This window comes from Anomaloglossus baeobatrachus, chromosome 9 (genome assembly GCF_048569485.1).
Source record: "Anomaloglossus baeobatrachus isolate aAnoBae1 chromosome 9, aAnoBae1.hap1, whole genome shotgun sequence".
Taxonomy (NCBI): domain Eukaryota; kingdom Metazoa; phylum Chordata; class Amphibia; order Anura; family Aromobatidae; genus Anomaloglossus; species Anomaloglossus baeobatrachus.
The window spans coordinates 215,765,627-215,788,343 of record NC_134361.1 but is presented as its reverse complement, the minus strand read 5'-3'; the positions used below and the strand labels follow the sequence as shown (position 1 = coordinate 215,788,343).

Below are 22,717 nucleotides of genomic sequence, written 5' to 3'. Positions count from 1 at the left end.
AGTTGAGAACTATATAGCGATTCCATAAAACCCCTTAAAACTGTTGTTTTCTGACATGACTCCAGAACGAGATCTGGTTACTCATAAAATCGTATCTCGTAAAGTGAACGGTTTACGAGTCCTGCCCGGGCTCTGGCTGGACTCGTAAACTGCACATTTCAGGTCCAAAAGTTTTATTGTTCATTATTTGGGGAGAAAATGGTCAACAATAACTTCAGAAAGCGCCAATCTGAATATTCCCAAAGCTGGGGATCAAAGAAAATAGATACAAAAGAAAAGATATCCAGAAGAAGAAGAGAAAGGAAGAGTAACGCCGGGTTTAGACAGGCAGAATGCATTTAGAGGGACTCTGTTACCGCCCAAATTTTAATAATACTATTGAGACCTTCATATGTAACCTCTATGAAACATTTTAAGTTACTGTAGATTTTAGTAAATTTCTTAAAAGTTTACTTACAAAAGTAAATGAGGGGGATCTGGTGCACCCTTGGTGTGGCCAAGTGCTCGGTGCACAGTTCCGCCCCCTCAATTACTATATCCTCACCCCACTGGCGGATACAGACAAGAGTGGTCCTATAAAGCTACCGCTAGGTGGCCCTGGGCCTCCGGTAGAAACAGAACTCCTGAGTGCAGTAAGACAGAAACCCACTAGAGGTCGCTAACAGAAGAGGAGCGATAGTCAATCAGTCAGGGTCTATGCTGGGGTGACACGTCTGTACTGAGGAGAGAAGAAGCCAAAGTCAAAGAACAGAGCCGAGGTTGGATACCGGGAGAGCAAGTAAGCAGAGGGGAGGGAGTGGAGGACATGGAACAGGACAGGAGGACAGGGAGGAAAGGCGGTAAGGTCGGGAAGGGGGGGATGGAGGTCAGGACAGGCTCGGGAATCGGAGGTCAGGTCAGGGAAACGGAGGTCAGGTCAGGTCGGGCAGGAGGGACGGAGGTCAGAATGAACAGTTCTGGGTAACAGGACAAGAAATAGAGAACTTCTCTTAGGAACAGTGCACGCAGCAGAGCCGGAAATATTACTGGTGGCGTCCCGGAGGTAGCAGCACCACTATATGGCGGCGCGACTCCCGGAACAAAGCCAGAATGAACAGGCCCCCTCCCAAGGGACCTAAACCCCGGAGGCAGGATACATGCACCGGCTCAGAAACAGCAGAGCCCTGTGTGAATCATGACAGCGCCCACGTGCATTAATACTATATTGGCCATTTTCAATCCAATAATTTATCAAAATACACAATTACACCTGCTTTGGAGGCAGAAATTGGCCCCCTAATCTCTTGGGCCCCTGTGCGGCTGCAGCAATCATATGTCCGCCCCTGCTTATGGTGATTGACAGAGCTCACTTTGGGACACTACCTGATCTAAATCCATAGCCCTGCGCACACTGACACTGCACGGGTTGAGTTTTCAGCTCCTTCCCTGTATGTAGTGGCCGCCCACTGAACACAGGATCACAAAGCAGGAAAGGGAGATGAGAGCACGCACAATGTCAGTGTGTGTGCGCGTTCCCGATGCCCTCTCCTGTGTGCAGCCAGCACCTACTGCTGTGTGATCCTCTGTGGTCTAAATCCAACATGATTCTTCCTTTCTCTGCTATGTTTCTTCTGGATATATTTTCCTTATTTTTCTTCTTTCTGTTGTACAATTATCCTTGAACCCCTGTAGGGGGAATATTGAGATTGGTGCACTTGGAACATACTTTTCCAAAAATCAGCAAATAGGATTAAACTAAGGAAAGATACAAAGCCAATTGTCAAGCATTTTATTATGTACAAAACCTTTTACTATCAGGCAGATCCACCACACATGCCATACTGTACTAGGATGCTGAATCCAGGCAGTGCCATACTGTACTAGGATGCTGAATCCAGGCAGTGCCATACTGGTACTAGGATGCTGAATCCAGGCAGTGCCATACTGTACTAGGATGCTGAATCCAGGCAGTGCCATACTGTACTAGGATGCTGAATCCAGGCAGTGCCATACTGTACTAGGATGCTGAATCCAGGCAGTGCCATACTGTACTAGGATGCTGAATCCAGGCAGTGCCATACTGTACTAGGATGCTGAATCCAGGCAGTGCCATAGTGGTACTAGGATGCTGAATCAAGGCAGTGCCATACTGTACTAGGATGCTGAATCCAGGCAGTGCCATACTGTACTAGGATGCTGAATCCAGGCAGTGCCATACTGTACTAGGATGCTGAATCCAGGCAGTGCCGTACTGTACTAGGATGCTGAATCCAGGCAGTGCCATACTGTACTAGGATGCTGAATCCAGGCAGTGCCATACTGTACTAGGATGCTGAATCCAGGCAGTGCCATACTGGTACTAGGATGCTGAATCCAGGCAGGCCATACTGGTACTAGGATGCTGAATCCAGGCAGGCCATACTGGTACTAGGATGCTGAATCCAGGCAGTGTCATACTGTACTAGGATGCTGAATCCAGGCAGTGTCATACTGTACTAGGATGCTGAATCCAGGCAGTGCCATACTGTACTAGGATGCTGAATCCAGGCAGTGCCATACTGTACTAGGATGCTGAATCCAGGCAGTTCCATACTGTACTAGGATGCTGAATCCAGGCAGTTCCATACTGTACTAGGATGCTGAATCCAGGCAGTGCCATACTGTACTAGGATGCTGAATCCAGGCAGTACCATACTGTACTAGGATGCTGAATCCAGGCAGTGCCATACTGTACTAGGATGCTGAATCCAGGCAGTACCATACTGTACTAGGATGCTGAATCCAGGCAGTGCCATACTGTACTAGGATGCTGAATCCAGGCAGTGCCATACTGTACTAGGATGCTGAATCCAGGCAGTGCCATACTGTACTAGGATGCTGAATCCAGGCAGTGCCATACTGGTGCTAGGATGCTGAATCCAGGCAGGCCATACTGGTACTAGGATGCTGAATCCAGGCAGTGCCATACTGGTGCTAGGATGCTGAATCCAGGCAGGCCATACTGGTACTAGGATGCTGAATCCAGGCAGTGCCATACTGTACTAGGATGCTGAATCCAGGCAGTGCCATACTGTACTAGGATGCTGAATCCAGGCAGTGCCATACTGTACTAGGATGCTGAATCCCGGCAGTGCCATACTGTACTAGGATGCTGAATCCAGGCAGTGCCATACTGTACTAGGATGCTGAATCTAGGCAGTGCCATACTGTACTAGAATGCTGAATCCAGGCAGTTCCATACTGTACTAGGATGCTGAATCCAGTCAGTGCCATACTGTACTAGGATGCTGAATCCAGGCAGTGCCATACTGGTACTAGGATGCTGAATCCAGGCAGTGCCATACTGTACTAGGATGCTGAATCCAGGCAGTGCCATACTGGTACTAGGATGCTGAATCCAGGCAGTGCCATACTGTACTAGGATGCTGAATCCAGGCAGTGCCATACTGGTACTAGGATGCTGAATCCAGGCAGTGCCATACTGTACTAGGATGCTGAATCCAGGCAGTGCCATACTGTACTAGGATGCTGAATCCAGGCAGTGCCATACTGGTGCTAGGATGCTGAATCCAGGCAGTGCCATACTGGTGCTAGGATGCTTAGTCCAGGCAGTGCCATACTTGTACTAGGATGCTTAATCCAGGCAGTGCCATACTGGTACTAGGATGCTTAATCCAGGCAGTGCCATACTGGTGCTAGGATGCTTAGTCCAGGCAGTGCCATACTTGTACTAGGATGCTTAATCCAGGCAGTGCCATACTGGTACTAGGATGCTTAATCCAGGCAGTGCCATACTGGTACTAGGATGCTGAATCCAGGCAGTGCCATACTGTACTAGGATGCTGAATCCAGGCAGTGCCATACTGTACTAGGATGCTGAATCCAGGCAGTGCCATACTGGTGCTAGAATTCTGAATCCAGGCAGTGCCATACTGCACTAGGATGCTTAATCCAGGCAGTGCCATACTGGTACTAGGATGCTGAATCCAGGCAGTGCCATACTGTACTAGGATGCTGAATCCAGGCAGTGCCATACTGTACTAGGATGCTGAATCCAGGCAGTGCCATACTGTACTAGGATACTTAATACAGGCAGTGCCATACTGTACTAGGATGCTGAATCCAGGCAGTGCCATACTGTACTAGGATGCTGAATCCAGGCAGTGCCATACTGGTACTAGGATGTTGAATCCAGGCAGTGCCATATTGTACTAGGATGCTGAATCCAGGCAGTGCCATACTGGTACTAGGATGCTGAATCCAGGCAGTGCCATACTGTACTAGGATGCTGAATCCAGACATATCTGTTGTAGAAAGATCGGAAGCTTGGTTGCTGAAATATCCTTGATCAAAGTTGCAGAAATGACCTGCACTTTGATAGAAAGGTGCATTGGGGACGGGCCTTTGTGGGTGGGGTTCTCAGTGTATATTCTACCTCCTGCGTCTTGTATTGCACGCCAACAGTACCAATGGTGGCGTGGTGTGCATGCAATACAATTTAAATAAAGCAAAGAGTGCATGCAATACAAGACGCAGGAGAAGGAATATACACCGAGGACCCAACTCACAAAGTCCCACCCCGATGCACGTGTGAATCAAAGTGCAGTGCATTTCTGCAACTTTACAGTAGCCCATGAGTGTGTCTGATAAAAAAAAAAAAAGATTCTGAGAGTTTCCAATAACACCTAGCAGAATTATAAATGTAGCTCTGGAGTACAATACAGACTATAAATGAGGTTTAGTACGAGATATCTTATTGTGGACATGCCCTTTAAGTATATGAAAGCACCCTTGCAGTACTATAGCCTGGGCATGTGGTCTTGTACAGTCACTTGATATATGGCATAATTGCAGATTCTTCAATATCAAAGTCCAATGAATATAAATAGCCCAAAATAATCACGTAATAAAGTTTGAGAAGTTAATGTTCTTTTAATTTCCAGCTTTGCTCCAGTTTCTGCCTGTGTGGACGTCCTCTATGTAGCGAGCTGATTACTGCCGTGGGAACGCGTATAAGTCATGTGTTTTCAGAGGACACAGCTCAAGAACAAATATTTAGAAAGTGCAGGGATTCTGCAGAATTGCAAATTATAAGCTGGACATGGGTTACGGCACCGCCCAGAGATTAAACAGTCACCGGCCTCATATAGTCCTGTCCGAAAAAGAATGTGACCTCCCTGTAATCCAGAATCCCATACGATCACTGCCCATTACTATAATACTGATTGATGGGACACTGTACACACAATGCCCGCTTGTGTCTTTTGCAGTATGGGATGGTGTTTGATGCCGGCTCGTCCCACACATCGCTTTTCATCTATCAATGGCCTACAGACAAGGAGAACGACACTGGGATTGTGAGCCAGACTCATGTGTGCGATGTGGACGGTGAGTATGATGGGTCAGAAGTCGCATATTTGTTATAGTCGTTGATTGAATCTTTGAGATAGTTGTAGCATCAGAGACCGATCTGCCCTGAAAGATATCTAAAGGGGTTTTATTATATTCATATATATATATATATATATATATATATATACACATACACACACACACACACACACACACACAGTATATACACAGTGTGTCCACCCATATCCTGTCCACCGCCATTAACTTGAGAACGGCGGCAGCTATAGGCATAGATATGCAAGGTGTCGATTCGTATTGAATTGATGATGCACTACAACTTTGTAATTCACTTTTTTTCTCTATCTCGTTCCATTTTCGAAATAAAAATGCAAACTCCGTTGTTTTCCACCAGGTGGCGCTATAGGTGGTTTCATTGCGTAACGCATGGCTACTTTACTATACCTAGACACAACTTCTATGCCTATAGCTGCCGCCGTTCTCAAGTTAATGGCGGTGGACAGGATATGGGTGGACACAATGTATGTATATATATACGTATATATATATATATATATATATACTAGCTGTACTACCCGGCTTCGCCCGGGTTAATAACTGCTGTTAACAAAATAGAATGTATTAACAAAAATGTATTCTGCACACAAAAACCACAAAACAAATAGATATAAATGTAATTATAATGTCTGTCTCCCCCTCTGTATATATCTCTCTGTCTGTCTCTTTCCCTGTCTGTCTCTTTCCCTGTCTGTCTCTGACTGTCTCTGTCTCTTTCTCTGTCTGTCTCAATCTCTTTCACTGTCTGTCCATCTCTTTCCCTGTCTATCTATCTATCTTATCTATCTCTGTCACTTTCCCTGTCTGTCTCTTTCCCTGTCTGTCTCTTTCCCTCTCTTTCCCTGTCTATCTCTTTCCCTCTGTCTCTTTCCCTGTCTGTCTCTTTCCCTCTCTTTCCCTGTCTATCTCTTTCCCTCTGTCTCTTTCCCTGTGTCTGTCTCTTTGTCTGTCTCTTTACCTGTCTTTGTCTGTCTCTTACCCTGTCTGTCTCTTTCCCTCTCTTTCCCTGTCTGTCTGTTTCCCTGTGTCTGTCTCTGTCTCTTTGTCTGTGTCTGTCTCTTAACCTGTCTCTCTCTTTCCCTCTCTTTCCCTGTCTGTCTCTTTCCCTGTCAGTCTGTCTCTTTGTCTGTGTCTGTCTCTTTGTGTCTGTCTGTTACCCTGTCTGTCTCTGCCTCTTTCCCTGTCTGTCTCTGTCTCTTTCCCTGGCTGCATTGTGACACGCCAACATTCCATATAAGGGCGTGGCTGCGCATTCTTCTGAAGTTTTGGCTGCACTGTGGCTCCCAGCTCCATTCGCTTTAATGGAGGCAGATTTTTTGGTGAATAACTGTAAAGCGCGGGGTTAAAATTTCCCTTCAAAACAGCCTATGACGCTCTCGGGGTCCAGAAGTGTGAGTGTGCAAAATTTTGTGGCTGTAGCTGCGACGGTGCAGTTGCCAAACCCGGACATACATACATACATACATACACACACACACATTCAGCTTTATACATATATATATATATATATATATATATATATATATATATTTTATTTAATTTACTTAATATATTATCGCCCTCAGAAGAGCACAAGGTTAGTCCTGTCCTGAGGATACAGTAGTATCCGGACAATACTCTATGAGCTACTCTAAATTATTGCTACAATGTATCAGTTTGCGGTCCAGAGTGTTGCTAAAAAAAAAAAAAAAAAGTATCTTCCCTTTGATCACGATCACATGTCCAGCGCTGAGACCCTCAGAGCCATGCCAGTGGCTCATCTTACAATGCTGCTCTGTAATAAACCACTGGTGAGATTTACAGCGCGACCATAGCTCGATGATGAAGCACCTGCACCAATCCCCAAAATATGAGACCCCCCAATCCCCATCCCTCCTGCTGAGAGTCAAATCCAGGCATAGCTTGTATAGAGAAGCAATCTTACTCTGTTCATTTTGTCTATGACAGGACTACCCCTTGGTGTGGACTAAAGGCCCCGTTACACGCGTCGATTTATCGTGACACGCCCAGATCGTATTTACGATTTACCGGTATCGCTTATAGGTCACTTATTTGCTGTCACACGTAACGATCTCAAAATCGACGCATCAGCGATCAACGATATATTGTTGGACCCCGGCGGTCGTTTGCATGTTGTTCGACGTTAGCAGGGTGTCAAACGGAGCAATATGTCGGCTGCTTCCCCAAAGCAAACAATTTTTTAAAAATGAATGATGTGTCAACGATCCACAATTTTCATCCTATTTGCGATCGTTCAGAGACGCTCGTAGGTGTCACACGCAACGACGTCGCGAACGATGCTGGATGTGCGTCACAAAATCCGTGACTCCAACGACATATCGTCAGATAAACCGACGCGTGTAACGCGGCCTTAAGAAGCAGCAGTAGTGTTAGATCCTCAGAAATTCCTCGTGTTCTCCTTACTGATATGATAAAAATAGCATTTCCTCATATAATTGTCTTTCCATCTTCCACAACTCCTCAGCTCTCCTTCCTATAAACCAATGGTTCCTCTAGTTTTCAGCTCATGCGTCATTGACTGCATTCCAGAGTCTCGTCCATCTGCTCTTTGTGAGTCGTTGGGTCGTGGTTATTCTCATCACTCCCTGATTTCCTCCGCTCGGGTCCTGCCTTGTATACACATCTGGATATCCTAGGGACAATGCTCTGCAGTCTAGTAATACAATGAACAGACTTCTTCTGCCCATTTACTGGTGTGATAAACCCCATATGACCAGCTCTCCACATTCGGCTTCCACCTGCCGGGTGTGTGTTCTTCATATGTTTCTAATATTTTTCATTTATGGGAATTAAAACGCCCTTTTGGTAATGGATAAGTGTTTCCAGGAACCCTCTAGATTTTAGCCAAAGTGATGTTGGATGATTGCTGATGCCCCTCGAACTCAACGACACAGACTTTTTCAATGTGTGTCGTGGGTTAAAATTTCTTACATTAGCCAGACGTATTGTTCTTCTGTGTGCTAACTCATGTTTGCTAAACTATTGTTTCTACCAGACCCTTCGGAGCAATCATTGTAATGTAGTTGTGTATTGCTAATCTAATGTAAATTACCTTAGTAGCCATTGTCTAGTCTGTGACTTGCAGACTACATGTAGATATCCTCAGTCTTTCTATCCACACCATTTAAATGAACATTATCCATGCAGCTTGAAATTGATCCAATAAGAGAAGCAATCTTGTACAACCAATCCGATAAGGGCACAGTATATCCGAAGGGAAGGCTATGGCTATAAAAAGGGACTTCTTTAAGTCACCCGCTGTTGATGGATTTTGCATGATCCAGTCTAAGCTCTTAGGAGCTGGCTAGAGGATCAGAACCAGGATACCTTGTGAACTCGGTCTAGGGACTTTGGCTCCGACTAGAGGAACACTTGGCTACATGACCACAAACCAGAGACTACTTAAGGAGGAAACACAGGTTGGAACAATTCAGTCACCTGGTACAGACTTTGCAGACCTCAGCCAGCTTCCTAAATCTGGCGTTATTCCAGTCTCGGTGGGTGCCCGCCGAAAGCGGGGTGCTGCTGGATTGGAGTAAGTAGCCCTTGAACCTCTGAGGCATGAACATTCTAATCCCTGGTGAGCCAGCGGAAGGGGGAGACTCTGCTGCCTGTTACATTTGTGTGTTTTGCTGGTTATGTGTTATGTGCCGTTAATTGTTTGGGGATCCAATAAAGTCTTAATATTGTGGTTCCCTCACCCTGTGTTGTCTGAGTAGTGTTCCGCCCACGGTTAAGGAGGCCGGCGTTCAGTTGGGATGAGCCCTGAGCCACGCTGTCTTTCTAAAGGCGGCCGCTTCAGCGGACGAGAGCACCCACTGAGCCCCGTGTCTCCACAGGAGAGCACCCACTGACCCCGTGTCTCCACAGGAGAGCACCCACTGACCCCCGCGTCTCCACAGTGGGTTCCAAACAATATGACGCTGGGTGACGTTCTAATGTCTCGTTTTGCAGGTCCTGGTATCTCCAGCTATGCCAAAGACCCTCCTGGTGCTGGGAAGTCCCTGGTTCACTGCCTGGATGAAGCAATGTCCATTATTCCTGCAGATAAGCAGAAAGCGGCCCCCGCTTATCTTGGAGCCACAGCCGGGATGAGACTGCTCGAGTAAGGGGGTCTGATTACTTGTCGCGGGGCTCATAAAACCAACCCTACGTCAGCACAGTTTTGAGGTTGTCACTTTCGTTTCCCCTAACGGCCCGTGAGAGGAAATTATTAATTTTTATATATAGCTTTAATAGAGGAACATCATAAGATACATTTTGCACTTTTGCTAATCCCCCTTTGCTCCTTCCGTGGGTCTCCCCGAGTAGGAGCCGGACGTCTTCCCTTCTGCAGAATTTAATTAAATAGTGGAAAGTAAAATACTCATTTGGAGCGAGGCCAACGGCGAGGCTGGCCCGATTCCCTGTACACCTCTCCGGGACCCGGGATAGACGGAAAGTCTGTGGGAATACAAGTTGCGCTGCGGTGCCAGATTACAGGAAATCTGTTTAACCCCTTTGTGACTCGTTTATCGGGGTGTGAGTATAATAGGTCTGTGTGGTTTGGGGCATGTAATACCTGAGGAATATGGCTGCAAACAATGTTCAGCTTGTTCCAGCCTTTAGGTTACTTTTCATTATGTCAGGTATTTCTGCCTTTAATTAGACATGTAAACTTTATGCATAGGATTATACATTGCAACAATGGAATGATTTACCTTACCCTACATGGCCTCCGCTCGGTCTACCCCGAGGCAAGAAAAAAGCAAAACCCGAGACAGATCCACCATCTCAAACCAGGAGAAAGTCAGTATATATTCCATAGGTGCAATATCCCCTGGGAAGTTTGCCACCCCCCAGTACCTCTAATTCACCCCCTAACACCAACCCACACCCCCCTAACCCCCCCCCCCACCCAAGCTGTAAGTGACTTGTCTGCTACAGCTTCATCCCTATGATGTGCATTGTCTGCAGGCATGGCTCCTACATTACAGGTCAACGCCGGTATATTAGGACTCTGATGGTCAGTGGTAAATTCAGATCCTGATGGTCAGTGGTATAGCCTAATCAGGGAAGTCATGGTGTATATAGACCCTGATGGTCAATGGTGTATATAGACCCTGATGGTCAATGGTGTATATAGACCCTGATGGTCAATGGTGTATATAGACCCTGATGGTCAATGGTGTATATAGACCCTGATGGTCAATGGTGTATATAGACCCTGATGGTCAATGGTGTATACAGATCCTAATGGTCAGTGGTATAGTCAGACCCTGAAGGTCAGTGGTATAGTCAGATCCTTGATGGTCAGTGGTATAGTCAGATCCTGGTGGTCAGTGGTATAGTTAGATTCTTATGGTCAGTGGTATAGTTAGATCCTGGTGGTCAGTGGTATAGTTAGATTCTTATGGTCAGTGGTATAGTTAGATTTTTATGGTCAGTGGTATAGTTAGATTCTTATGGTCAGTGGTATAGTTAGATCCTGGTGGTCAGTGGTATAGTCAGATCCTTATGGTCAGTGGTATAGTCTGATCCTTGATGGTCAGTGGTATAGTCTGATCCTTGATGGTCAGTGGTATAGTCTGATCCTTGATGGTCAGTGGTATACTCAGATCCTGGTGGTCAGTGGTATAGTCAGATCCTTGATGGTCAGTGGTATAGTCAGATCCTGGTGGTCAGTGGTATAGTCTGATCCTTGATGGTCAGTGGTATAGTCAGATCCTGGTGGTCAGTGGTATAGTCAGATCCTTGATGGTCAGTGGTATAGTCAGATCCTTGATGGTCAATGGTATAGTCAGATCCTTGATGGTCAGTGGTATAGTCAGATCCTTATGGTCAGTGGTATACTCAGATCCTGGTGGTCAGTGATATAGTTAGATCCTTATGGTCAGTGGTATACTCAGATCCTGGTGGTCAGTGGTATAGTTAGATCCTTATGGTCAGTGGTATAGTCAGATCCTTGATGGTCAGTGGTATAGTTAGATCATTATGGTCAGTGGTATAGTCAGATCCTTGATGGTCAGTGGTATAGTCAGATCCTTGATGGTCAGTGGTATAGTCAGATCCTGGTGGTCAGTGGTATAGTCAGATCCTTGATGGTCAGTGGTATAGTTAGATCATTATGGTCAGTGGTATAGTCAGATCCTGGTGGTCAGTGGTATAGTCAGATCCTTGATGGTCAGTGGTATAGTCAGATCCTTGATGGTCAGTGGTATAGTTAGATCCTTATGGTCAGTGGTATAGTCAGATCCTGGTGGGGAGAGGTATGTATAGATCCTGGTGGGGAGAGGTATGTATAGATCCTAGACTATGTCAGTGAGGTGTATAGATCCTGATAGTCGTACAGTATCTATAGGCTCTGATAATCGGTGGTAGATATAGACCCTCATGGTCTTCTTGGTCAGTAGTACACTCTGGTATCGGCTCTCTGGTGGTCAGCGCGTGATCTTTCAGCTTTTATTCCCGATTATTCTCAGAGCCCATCACAGATAGTCCAGTGGACCGCTGACCAAATAGGGTCAAATGTGCGTCTCCTGCGCTGCATGCCCCGGCCAGGAATAGACCAGGGGAAGGAGCCACGGTTTTTACTTTTTACGCCTAATCTTTGGATAAAAATACTCCTTGGGAAGCCGGATGTCTGCGCTCACAGAGCGTTGCAGAAGGGATAGTTTCTTTTACTCCATTGTGCTTTCATCCTAATTTTCATTTTATCTTCAGAAATTACTGAACAGTTACTGATAAAGTATTTATATAAAGCTGTAGTCAAAATAGTCACAGTAAGTAGGATAGTGTATGTAGAAGGCATGGTGGCTCAGTGGTTAGCACTGCAGTCTTGTGGTGGCTCAGTGGTTAGCACTGCAGTCTTGTGGTGGCTCAGTGGTTAGCACTGCAGACTTGTGGTGGCTCAGTGGTTAGCACTGCAGTCTTGTGGTGGCTCAGTGGTTAGCACTGCAGTCTTGTGGTGGCTCAGTGGTTAGCACTGCAGTCTTGCAGCGCTGGGGTCCTGGGTTCAAATCCCACCAAGGACACTACTGCAAGGAGTTTGCATGTTCTCCCCGTGTTTGCGTGGGTTTCCTCCGGGGTCTCCGGTTTCCTCCCACACTCCATAGACCTACAGATAGGGACTCTAGATTGTGAGCCCCAATGGGGACAGTGTTGCCAAGGTATGTAAAGCGCTGTGGAATTAATAGCGCTATATAAATGAATAAAATTATTATTATTATTATTATTATTATTATTATTATTATTATTATTAAGGCTCGGGCATAGCTATGGGGGGTGGAGGGAAGAGGGCACATGTTTCCCCTGCCCATGTCACCACGGGGGGCACATGATACTGAGATACAAGACTGGGGCAGCATATTAAATGGAAAGCCTTTTTACTACTGGCAAATGGTCCTTTCGTCACAGGGTCAGTACCCGGACTAGTACCCCATGTTAGTATAATTATCAGTCCCTTACAATATGGTGTCTGGAGAACAATACTATGTGTTAATGCTGCACACATGGAATACTAAGTAACAGTTCCACACAATGCCGCCATACCATGCTGAAATAATACCTATATACAGTGACCGGCTAACCGCTCCATACATTTCCCATTTGCTAGATCTGGGTGATGGTGGATCCTCTGGGCTGTGTACCGGACTCCCCCAGTGAGGCAACCTGGAGCTAACCCCTATACAGGGACTGTCCAGTCACCCCACCAGAGGGCCTAGGTACACGGTAGCCGGAGTACTAGCGGGACCGGGGTAGCGTCCCTCAGGGAACGGGTAGAACGGAGTCTTTGGAGCCACAGAGTCCTTGGAGACAATTACGGGAGTCCGGTACGGGTGCCGGTTAGGAAGCTCAGGCGGGATCCGGGTTAGCTGGGTGTGACGGGAAGGCAGCCGGGTGAAGTCGGAGATCACAGACAGGCACAGGCTGACGTAACGGTGGTAGGATTCCCTGCCGACGGACACCGGAGGACCTCTTGGCAATAGGGGATTCAGGGACCGGTTACGGAGGCAGAGCAGACTCTACGGAAGAGACAAAGTTAGTACGAGCAAGGCACATGGGGACCTGGACTCCTAGCTTGCAGAACTCGACGAACAGGCAACACCCCCATAGCAGGAAGATCCCTATATACCCTACACCTGATTTAAGCAATATCCTGTTTCCGGACACTGGCCCTTTAAGAGGAGGTCAATGACCGCGCGCGCGCCCTAATGCGCATGTGCGATGCCCGAGTGCCGGAGGCCAGTGCAGGAAGCGGTGCAGAGGATGCAGGGGAGCCCGTGTGTGTGTCCTGGGTCGCAGAGGAACGCGGAGAGCAGGGAGCATGGGGGACGCAGAAGAGAAAGAGCGGGCTGTGCAGCTGCGGGCTGAGGGAACGGGGACCGGAGCGGTGAGTGGGACACGGCGTCGGGGACCGGGAAGCGTGACACCATTCGAGGACGTTCTTTCTTGATCCGTGCACATCCCGTATGTGCCATACTGACTATGACATGACCATTTCTGTCTCTCTAGTCTGCAGGACAAGGCTGCATCAGATCAGGTGCTCGCCGAGGTCTCAAAGACCATAAGCCGCTACCCCATAGACTTCCGCGGTGCTCGGATCATCACCGGCCAAGAAGAAGGCTCCTACGGTTGGATCACTATTAACTACCTCTCGGAGTCCTTCATGAAGGTGAGTGTCATTTTTTTGCAGTAGCAAATGAAGACCTTGATGCATTGTGGGTAGAGGCGGATGGACGGCGGTGGGGTCCTATAGATTTTGTGACTCGCCCACCCCAGGGCTATGGGACACCCGGTGCCGGGCCGGATTAGTCCGGTGGTAGTCAGTGGTGGCTGGGCCCGGCTCCGTGGCCCTGGTGGGTGTCAGTAGAATATGTGGCTTGATGAATAAAGTTTGTGTTCGTGACGCCACCTGTGGTCTGCGGCTATGAAGCCGCCGCTGCTGTGTGAGGCCTCCGGGATGATGTTATGGCAGCAATGGTGGTACTGCTCCCCACAGGTGGAGCAATGCCCGGGGCACAGTTGGTGCTTGTGAATGTCTATGCAGCTGAAATAACAGAGACCACTCCAAGGGTGCAGTTCAAGTTCTTTACTCACAGTTCTTGTCACAGCGCTGTAGGGACCCTTGGACTGCTGGGACCACTGTCAGGGACCTCCGCCGTTTCTGGGGGATTCTGAGAGTGAAAGCCGGTACCCTTCTCTTAAGTGTCTCTTTCTTCTGCTGTCTTCCTTAGCCTTGCCTTTGATAGGATAAACCTGGCTTGGCCTCCACTACAGCCTCCAGGCTGGGGGGTCACCTGTCGGCTGATTACCCCATTTCTGGAAGTTCTGCTATGGGTTCTGGCCCTGGGAGTCTACAACGTTCCCTGGGCCTCGGTTTTTACTGTTTGGAGATGATCTTTGCACTCCTCCGGTTTCTAGGGACCGTCCCCTATCGCAGCTTGATCCCTCCACCAATGTTCTTGTGGACCAGGCCACCGCAGCTCTAAACTGCCCCGACAGCTATACAGACTGCCCGTGGCCCTGCGACTCCTTCTGTCTCCTACGTGGTGTCACCTGGACCTCTGGGTCCCAGGATCTTCACCAGGAAGCGTCTCCTTCTGTTTCTCTGCTCCTGTCTGACTTGGAGCTTCTTTTCCTTCTTTCTTTCTTTTCTTTCTTTCCTCCTTGCCTGCCTCCAGCAGGCCTCCTCCTCCCTCCTTTCTCTCGTTCTTCTTTCCCAACTACATGCTGGCTCCTCACACTCTCCCTCCCTGAGGTAACTGAAACTAACTTGACCTTCCTTTCTCTATCTGCTCTCTTGTGGCACCTCCCACCTCCCCAATTGCCCTGTTCTACCCTATAGGAGCAGGGATGGGTCTTACGACCCCTCCCAGCATGCAGCATGGGAGGGCTGTCTGCCACTTTCCCTGGTCCCAGTGTGTTCCTAGCAATGGGTGTAGTGTGGATTTACCAGGGGACCGGAGTTCACTCTCTTCCTCTCCCAGAATGGGGCATCACACCGCTGGATGGGGTGCAATGACCTGTGGCGACGGAAGCCTCAGGGGCGCCACACTCCCCCACAGCAAATCCCAGCACGTCCTCGGGCTGAAAAACAACAAAAACATGTGGAAGAACTGCAAAATATTTTTGGTATAATTAACAGTAAAACAGTAAAACATTTCTTCCCTTTATGGGAGGCACATATTAGTAAACGTTGCAAACTTCTTATAAAGAAAGCTATGTGTGCACTTCCAGTTCATTGCACGGTTCGGGCACATCCCCCATAATTCTGGTAGGGGGCACAACGGGTGCAACTATATACATTTTCGACTACAACAAGTACAGTAGCCTGGCAGTTCGTTTCCTTTCAAACAACAATGGGGCAAATACTCAACCAGCCACTAAGTCCAGTGGCCTGGTTACACAGGACACATAAGACATCACATTTACCGGGGCCCACATTCCAGTTCCGTGGCCCGGTACACATAAACATGGGGGTGACATCTTCGAAAAGCATGAGGGGCAGTACAGCAGGAAAGGGTGTCATCTTCGAAAAGAACATTGGGGCAGAACACAAGGGACTTCTTCAAAAAGAATGAGGGGCAGACAGGGGCTATATACAGTTCAGCTGCTTCTTATTTCTTTACTCTTCATTGCTGGGGTCCTTCTTTGGCAGGGCCCTGGGCAGCATGTAGGCCATGGAGATCCTGGTCTGCGTTTCTTGCATGGCTGTCGCAGGACCTCTGCTCAGTTCTGTGGCCTGGGTCTGCCTTGAGGTAGTGCTGCTGCTAGGGGAGAGGCTGCGCGCTTGCATCGTGCGGCGCCACTCTGGTTCTTCTGGGGCCGCTTCTTCCCTTAGGATACGCACATGCAGCGCATACCATCCACGGCTCCCCATCAGCCGTGTGTACTCTACCACATCACCCAGCTTAGCATCTCTCCCTGGGTGGCCTCTGGGCAGGTGCTCCTCGATGTCGCGTCGGGCCACAAATACGTCCTTGCCCAGACCGGGCTCCCTGATGAAGCCCCAGCCGCCTTTCTGCTGAAAATCGACTACGGTGCCCCGTCTCACTGGGCCCTCGGATCCCTTCAGGGCCTTCCTGACCTCTTCCTTGGAGGCCAGATTAGCGGCTTCTCTGGCCCTCCGCTTCTCCTCCCGGAGTTCCCGCTCCCGCTGGTACTCTACCACCAGCCTCCGGCACGTTAGCTCGCTGGCCAGGGGAGTCTCCTTGGGGCGCAGCGGCCACTGCAGTCCCCCGCTTTCGATGGGCGCTGCGTCCCAATTCACTCCCGGGGATACCATTCCCAGGAAGCTCACAGGAGGACTCGGCAGGGGGCCCGCTAGCTGTTCGGGGTCCACCCCTCCCCAAGCTCCGTCTGTGGGGGTCTCAGGCAGGCCTCCGGTGCCCCACCGGGCGTCAGCGGGGCTGGCGGGTAAGGCCAGGGGGTCGGTGAAGGGGCTAGTCGGGGGCGCGTGGCGGGGCCATGGGTCCGGACGGGTCGGGGGTTCATTCAGCTCACCCTGGTGCTGCTCCGCGGCATCCATCCACTGGCCCAGGCCCTCCGGTATCAGCGGTGTTTCTCTCTGCCGGTCCGCTTCTACTCCCACGCTGCTCAGCCTCCGGGCCAGGACTCGCATCTCCTCCCGGAGCAAGTTCAGCTCAGGATCCATTCTTCCGGTCCCTGGTGCACTTTGCTGCAGCTCCTCCGCCATGCTGCCGACCTGGGGAATGCTGACTGGAACACTGCTCGGGTGCTCGACCACGCCACTCGGCTGCTCCCTTTCCCTTCTCGGAGGCGGGGCCGGAGGCTGCACTAGCATCTGGCGCCAGACTGGCGCCCAGCCCATCACGACCGGCACCACTCCGCTTGCGATAAGGTACATTTTCTTTATCTGCTGGTCTGGCATTTAGACTCTCTCTGCCAGCCGGCCAGCTTATCTAGTCGCCACTTCTTCTTCCTCCGCCTTCTATGGCGGCCACCACTTTGCGCCCTTTTCTTGGACAAGGGGGTGGGGCTTCTCTTTGCGCCCTTTCTTCTTTCACGCCCCCCTTCTTCCCGCGCTCAGTGTCTTCAATGGCGGCAGTTTCTCACAGTAAACACAGGCTATTTCACGATTTCTGCAGGCGCACAGTACCCGGTGGAACCGGGCACGTTATCCTGTTCGTGACGCCAAAAGTTGACTCGCCCACCCCAGGGCTATGGGACACCCGGTGCCGGGCCGGACTAGTCCGGTGGTAGTCAGTGGTGGCTGGGCCCGGCTCCGTGGCCCTGGTGGGTGTCAGTAGAATATGTGGCTTGATGAATAAAGTTTGTGTTCGTGACGCCACCTGTGTGGGGCCACCGGGATGATGTTATGGCAGCAATGGTGGTACTACTCCCCACAGTTGGAGCAATGCCCGGGGCACAGTTGGTGCTTGTGAATGTCTATGCAGCTGGAATAACAGAGACCACTCCAAGGGTGCAGTTCAAGTTCTTTACTCACAGTTCTTGTCACAGCGCTGTAGGGACTCTTGGACTGCTGGGACCACTGTCAGGGACCTCCGCCGTTTCTGGGGGATTCTGAGAGTAAAAGCCGGTACCCTTCTCTTAGTGTCTCTATCTTCAGCTGTCTTCCTTAGCCTTGCCTTTGATAGGATAAACCTGGCTTGGCCTCCACTACAGCCTCCAGGCTGGGGGGTCACCTGTCGGCTGATTACCCCTTTTCTGGAGGTTCTGCTATGGGTTCTGGCCCTGGGAGTCTACAACGTTCCCTTGGCCTCGGTTTTTACTGTTTGGAGATGATTTTGCACTCCTCCAGTCTCTAGGGACCGTCCCCTGTCGCAGCTTGATCCCTCCACCGATGTTCTTGTGGAACAGGCCACCGTAGCTCTAAACTGCCCCGACAGCTATACAGACTACCCGTGGCCCTGCGACTCCTTCTGTCTCCTACGTGGTGTCACCTGGACCTCTGGGTCCCAGGATCTTCACCAGGAAGCGTCTCCTTCTGTTTCTCAGCTCCTGTCTGACTTGGAGCTTTCTTTTCCTTCTTTCTTTCTTTCTTTTCTTTCTCCTCCTTGCCTGCCTCCAGCAGGCCTCCTCCTCCCTCCTTTCTCTCCTTCTTCTTCCCCAACTACATGCTGGCTCCTCACACTCTCCCTCCCTGAGGTAACTGAAACTAACTTGACCTTCCTTTCTCTATCTGCTCTCTTGTGGCACCTCCCACCTCCCCAATTGCCCTGTTCTACCCTATAGGAGCAGGGATGGGTCTTATGACCCCTCCCAGCATGCAGCATGGGAGGGTTTTCTGCCACTTTCCCTGGTCCCAGTGTGTTCCTAGCAATGGGTGTAGTGTGGATTTACCAGGGGACCGGAGTTCACTCTCTTCCTCTCCCAGAATGGGGCATCACACCGCTGGATGGGGTGCAATGTCCTGTGGCGACAGAAGCCTCAGGGGCGCCACATTTGCACTGGATAAATTGGATAAATTGGCCTTCAAACTCCCATCAGGGTGCACCTATGGACTGAGATGGCCATTGACAAGATCTCTTTTGCAGCAGATCCTCCTGATCTGGCCGGTTCTCTATGACGCCATGTTTGTGTTATTGTGGGCATATTTCGGTTGGTTTCTCGTTCCAGTATCTCAGCTTTGTACCGTTATTTCTCCCCAGTATTCTTTCAGTGGTCAGTGGATAAGACCATTCGCTTACAAAATATTCGGAGCTCTGGATCTTGGTGGCGCCTCCACGCAGATCAGCTTTATACCAACGGTGAAGATCGAGGACACGAAGGAAGAAGCCGAATTCAAGCTCTACGGCGTCCCGTACACCATCTACACGCACAGCTTCCTGTGCTACGGGCAGAACCAGGCGCTGAAGAGGATGATGGTGGAGGCAACAAAGGTGAGATCCATAGAAATCAAAGGGCTACAGGTCTCAATCACACTGATCAGTTGTGGCCAGTAAGTCACCACCGATCGGCTGACGTTAAGTAGCCTGTTTAGATACAAGAGCAGCGCACTCCAGAGTGGTGTATGGAGCATGCAGGAGCAGCGCACTCCGGAGCAGTGTGTGGAGCATGCAGGAGGAGCGCACTCCAGAGCAGTGTATGGAGCATGCAGAAGCAGCGCACTCCAGAACAGTGTATGGAGCATGCAGGAGGAGCGCACTCCAGAGCGGTGTATGGAGCATGCAGGAGCAGCGCACTCCAGAGTGGTGTATGGAGCATGCAGGAGCAGCGCACTCCAGAACAGTGTATGGAGCATGCAGGAGGAGCGCACTCCAGAGCGGTGTATGGAGCATGCAGGAGCAGCGCACTCCAGAGCGGTGTATGGAGCATGCAGGAGCAGCGCACTCCGGAGCAGTGTATGGAGCATGCAGGAGCAGTGCACTCCAGAGCAGTGTATGGAGCATGCAGGAGCAGCGCACTCCAGAGCAGTGTATGGAGCATGCAGGAGCAGCGCACTCCAGAGCAGTGTATGGAGCATGCAGGAGCAGCTCACTCCAGAGCAGTGTATGGAGCATGCGGGAGCAGCGCACTCCAGAGCGGTGTATAGAGCATGCGGGAGCAGCGCACTCCAGAACAGTGTATGGAGCATGCAGGAGCAGCGCACTCCAGAGCAGTGTATGGAGCATGCAGGAGCAGCGCACTCCAGATCAGTGTATGGAGCATGCAGGAGCAGCGCACTCCAGAGCAGTGTATGGAGCATGCAGGAGCAGTGCACTCCAGAGCAGTGTATGGAGCATGCAGGAGCAGCGCACTCCAGAGCAGTGTATGGAGCATGCAAGAGCAGCGCACTCCAGAGCAGTGTATGGAGCATGCAGGAGCAGCGCACTCCAGAGTGGTGTATAGAGCATGCAGGAGCAGCGCACTCCAGAGCAGTGTATGGAGCATGCAGGAGCAGCGCACTCCAGAGCAGTGTATGGAGCATGCAGGAGCAGCGCACTCCAGAGCAGTGTATGGAGCATGCAGGAGCAGCGCACTCCAGAGCAGTGTATGGAGCATGCAGGAGCAGCGCACTCCAGAGCAGTGTATGGAGCATGCAGGAGCAGCGCACTCCAGAGCAGTGTATGGAGCATGCAGGAGCAGCGCACTCCAGAGCAGTGTATGGAGCATGCAGGAGCAGCTCACTCCAGAGCAGTGTATGGAGCATGCGGGAGCAGCGCACTCCAGAGCGGTGTATAGAGCATGCGGGAGCAGCGCACTCCAGAACAGTGTATGGAGCATGCAGGAGCAGCTCACTCCAGAGCAGTGTATGGAGCATGCAGGAGCAGCGCACTCCAGAGCAGTGTATGGACCGTGCAGGAGCAGCTCACTCCAGAGCAGTGTATGGACCGTGCAGGAGCAGCGCACTCCAGAGCAGTGTATGGAGCATGCCGCAGCAGCGCACTCCAGAGCAGTGTATGGAGCATGCCGGAGCAGCGCACTCCAGAGTGGTATATGGAGCATGCAGGAGCAGCGCACTCCAGAGTGGTATATGGAGCATGCCGTAGCAGCGCACTCCAGAGTGGTATATGGAGCATGCAGGAGCAGCGCACTCCAGAGCAGTCTATGGAGCATGCAGGAGCAGCGCACTCGAGAGTAAATGTATGGAGCATGCCGGAGCAGCGCACTCCAGAGCAGTGTATGGAGCATGCAGGAGCAGCTCACTCCAGAGCAGTGTATGGAGCATGCAGGAGCAGCGCACTCCAGAGCAGTGTATGGAGCATGCAGGAGCAGCGCACTCCAGAGCAGTGTATGGAGCATGCAGGAGCAGCGCACTCCAGGGCAGTGTATGGAGCATCCAGGAGCAGCGCACTCCAGAGCAGTGTATGGAGCATGCAGGAGCAGCGCACTGCAGAGCAGTGTATGGAGCATGCAGGAGCAGCGCACTGCAGAGCAGTGTATGGAGCATGCAGGAGCAGCGCACTGCAGAGCAGTGTATGGAGCATGCAGGAGCAGCGCACTCCAGAGCAGTGTATGGAGCATGCAGGAGCAGCGCACTCCAGAGCAGTGTATGGAGCATGCAGGAGCAGCGCACTCCAGAGCAGTGTATGGAGCATGCAGGAGCAGCGCACTCCAGAGCAGTGTATGGAGCATGCAGGAGCAGCGCACTTCCAGAGCAGTGTATGGAGCATGCGGGAGCAGCGCACTCCAGAGCAGTGTATGGAGCATGCAGGAGCAGTGCACTCCAGAGCAGTGTATGGAGCATGCGGGAGCAGCACACTCCAGAGCAGTGTATGGAGCATGCAGGAGCAGCGCACTCCAGAGCAGTGTATGGAGCATGCAGGAGCAGCACACTCCAGAGTGAATGTATGGAGCATGCAGGAGCAGCGCACTCCAGAGTGAATGTATGGAGCATGACGGAGCAGCGCACTCCAGAGCAGTGTATGGAGCATGCAGGAGCAGCGCACTCCAGAGTGAATGTATGGAGCATGCAGGAGGAGCGCACTCCACAGCAGTGTATGGAGCATGCAGGAGCAGCTCACTCCAGAGCAGTGTATGGAGCATGCCGGAGCAGCTCACTCCAGAGCAGTGTATGGAGCATGCCGGAGCAGCGCACTCCAGAGCAGTGTATGGAGTATGCAGGAGCAGCGCACTCCAGAGCAGTGTATGGACCGTGCAGGAGCAGCTCACTCCAGAGCAGTGTATGGACCGTGCAGGAGCAGCGCACTCCAGAGCAGTGTATGGAGCATGCCGCAGCAGCGCACTCCAGAGCAGTGTATGGAGCATGCCGGAGCAGCGCACTCCAGAGTGGTATATGGAGCATGCAGGAGCAGCACACTCCAGAGTGGTATATGGAGCATGCCGTAGCAGCGCACTCCAGAGTGGTATATGGAGCATGCAGGAGCAGCGCACTCCAGAGCAGTGTATGGAGCATGCAGGAGCAGCGCACTCGAGAGTAAATGTATGGAGCATGCCGGAGCAGCGCACTCCAGAGCAGTGTATGGAGCATGCAGGAGCAGCTCACTCCAGAGCAGTGTATGGAGCATGCAGGAGCAGCGCACTCCAGAGCAGTGTATGGAGCATGCAGGAGCAGCGCACTCCAGAGCAGTGTATGGAGCATGCAGGAGCAGCGCACTCCCAGAGCAGTGTATGGAGCATCCAGGAGCAGCGCACTCCAGAGCAGTGTATGGAGCATGCAGGAGCAGTGCACTGCAGAGCAGTGTATGGAGCATGCAGGAGCAGCGCACTGCAGAGCAGTGTATGGAGCATGCAGGAGCAGCGCACTGCAGAGCAGTGTATGGAGCATGCAGGAGCAGCGCACTCCAGAGCAGTGTATGGAGCATGCAGGAGCAGCGCACTCCAGAGCAGTGTATGGAGCATGCAGGAGCAGCGCACTCCAGAGCAGTGTATGGAGCATGCAGGA

General features: G+C 50.8%; 1 protein-coding gene across 1 annotated transcript in view; it reads left to right on the top strand.

The window, feature by feature from the left end:
- LOC142251551 (ectonucleoside triphosphate diphosphohydrolase 8-like) overlaps window positions 1–22,717 on the top strand; it is a 46,735-nt gene that overhangs the window by 6,099 nt on the left and 17,919 nt on the right. The window contains exons 3-6 of the mRNA XM_075324454.1: window positions 5,250–5,367; window positions 9,382–9,532; window positions 13,921–14,080; window positions 19,041–19,271. Of these exons, the coding sequence (XP_075180569.1) occupies window positions 5,250–5,367; window positions 9,382–9,532; window positions 13,921–14,080; window positions 19,041–19,271 (660 nt within the window). The remainder of the gene's footprint in view (window positions 1–5,249; window positions 5,368–9,381; window positions 9,533–13,920; window positions 14,081–19,040; window positions 19,272–22,717) is intronic.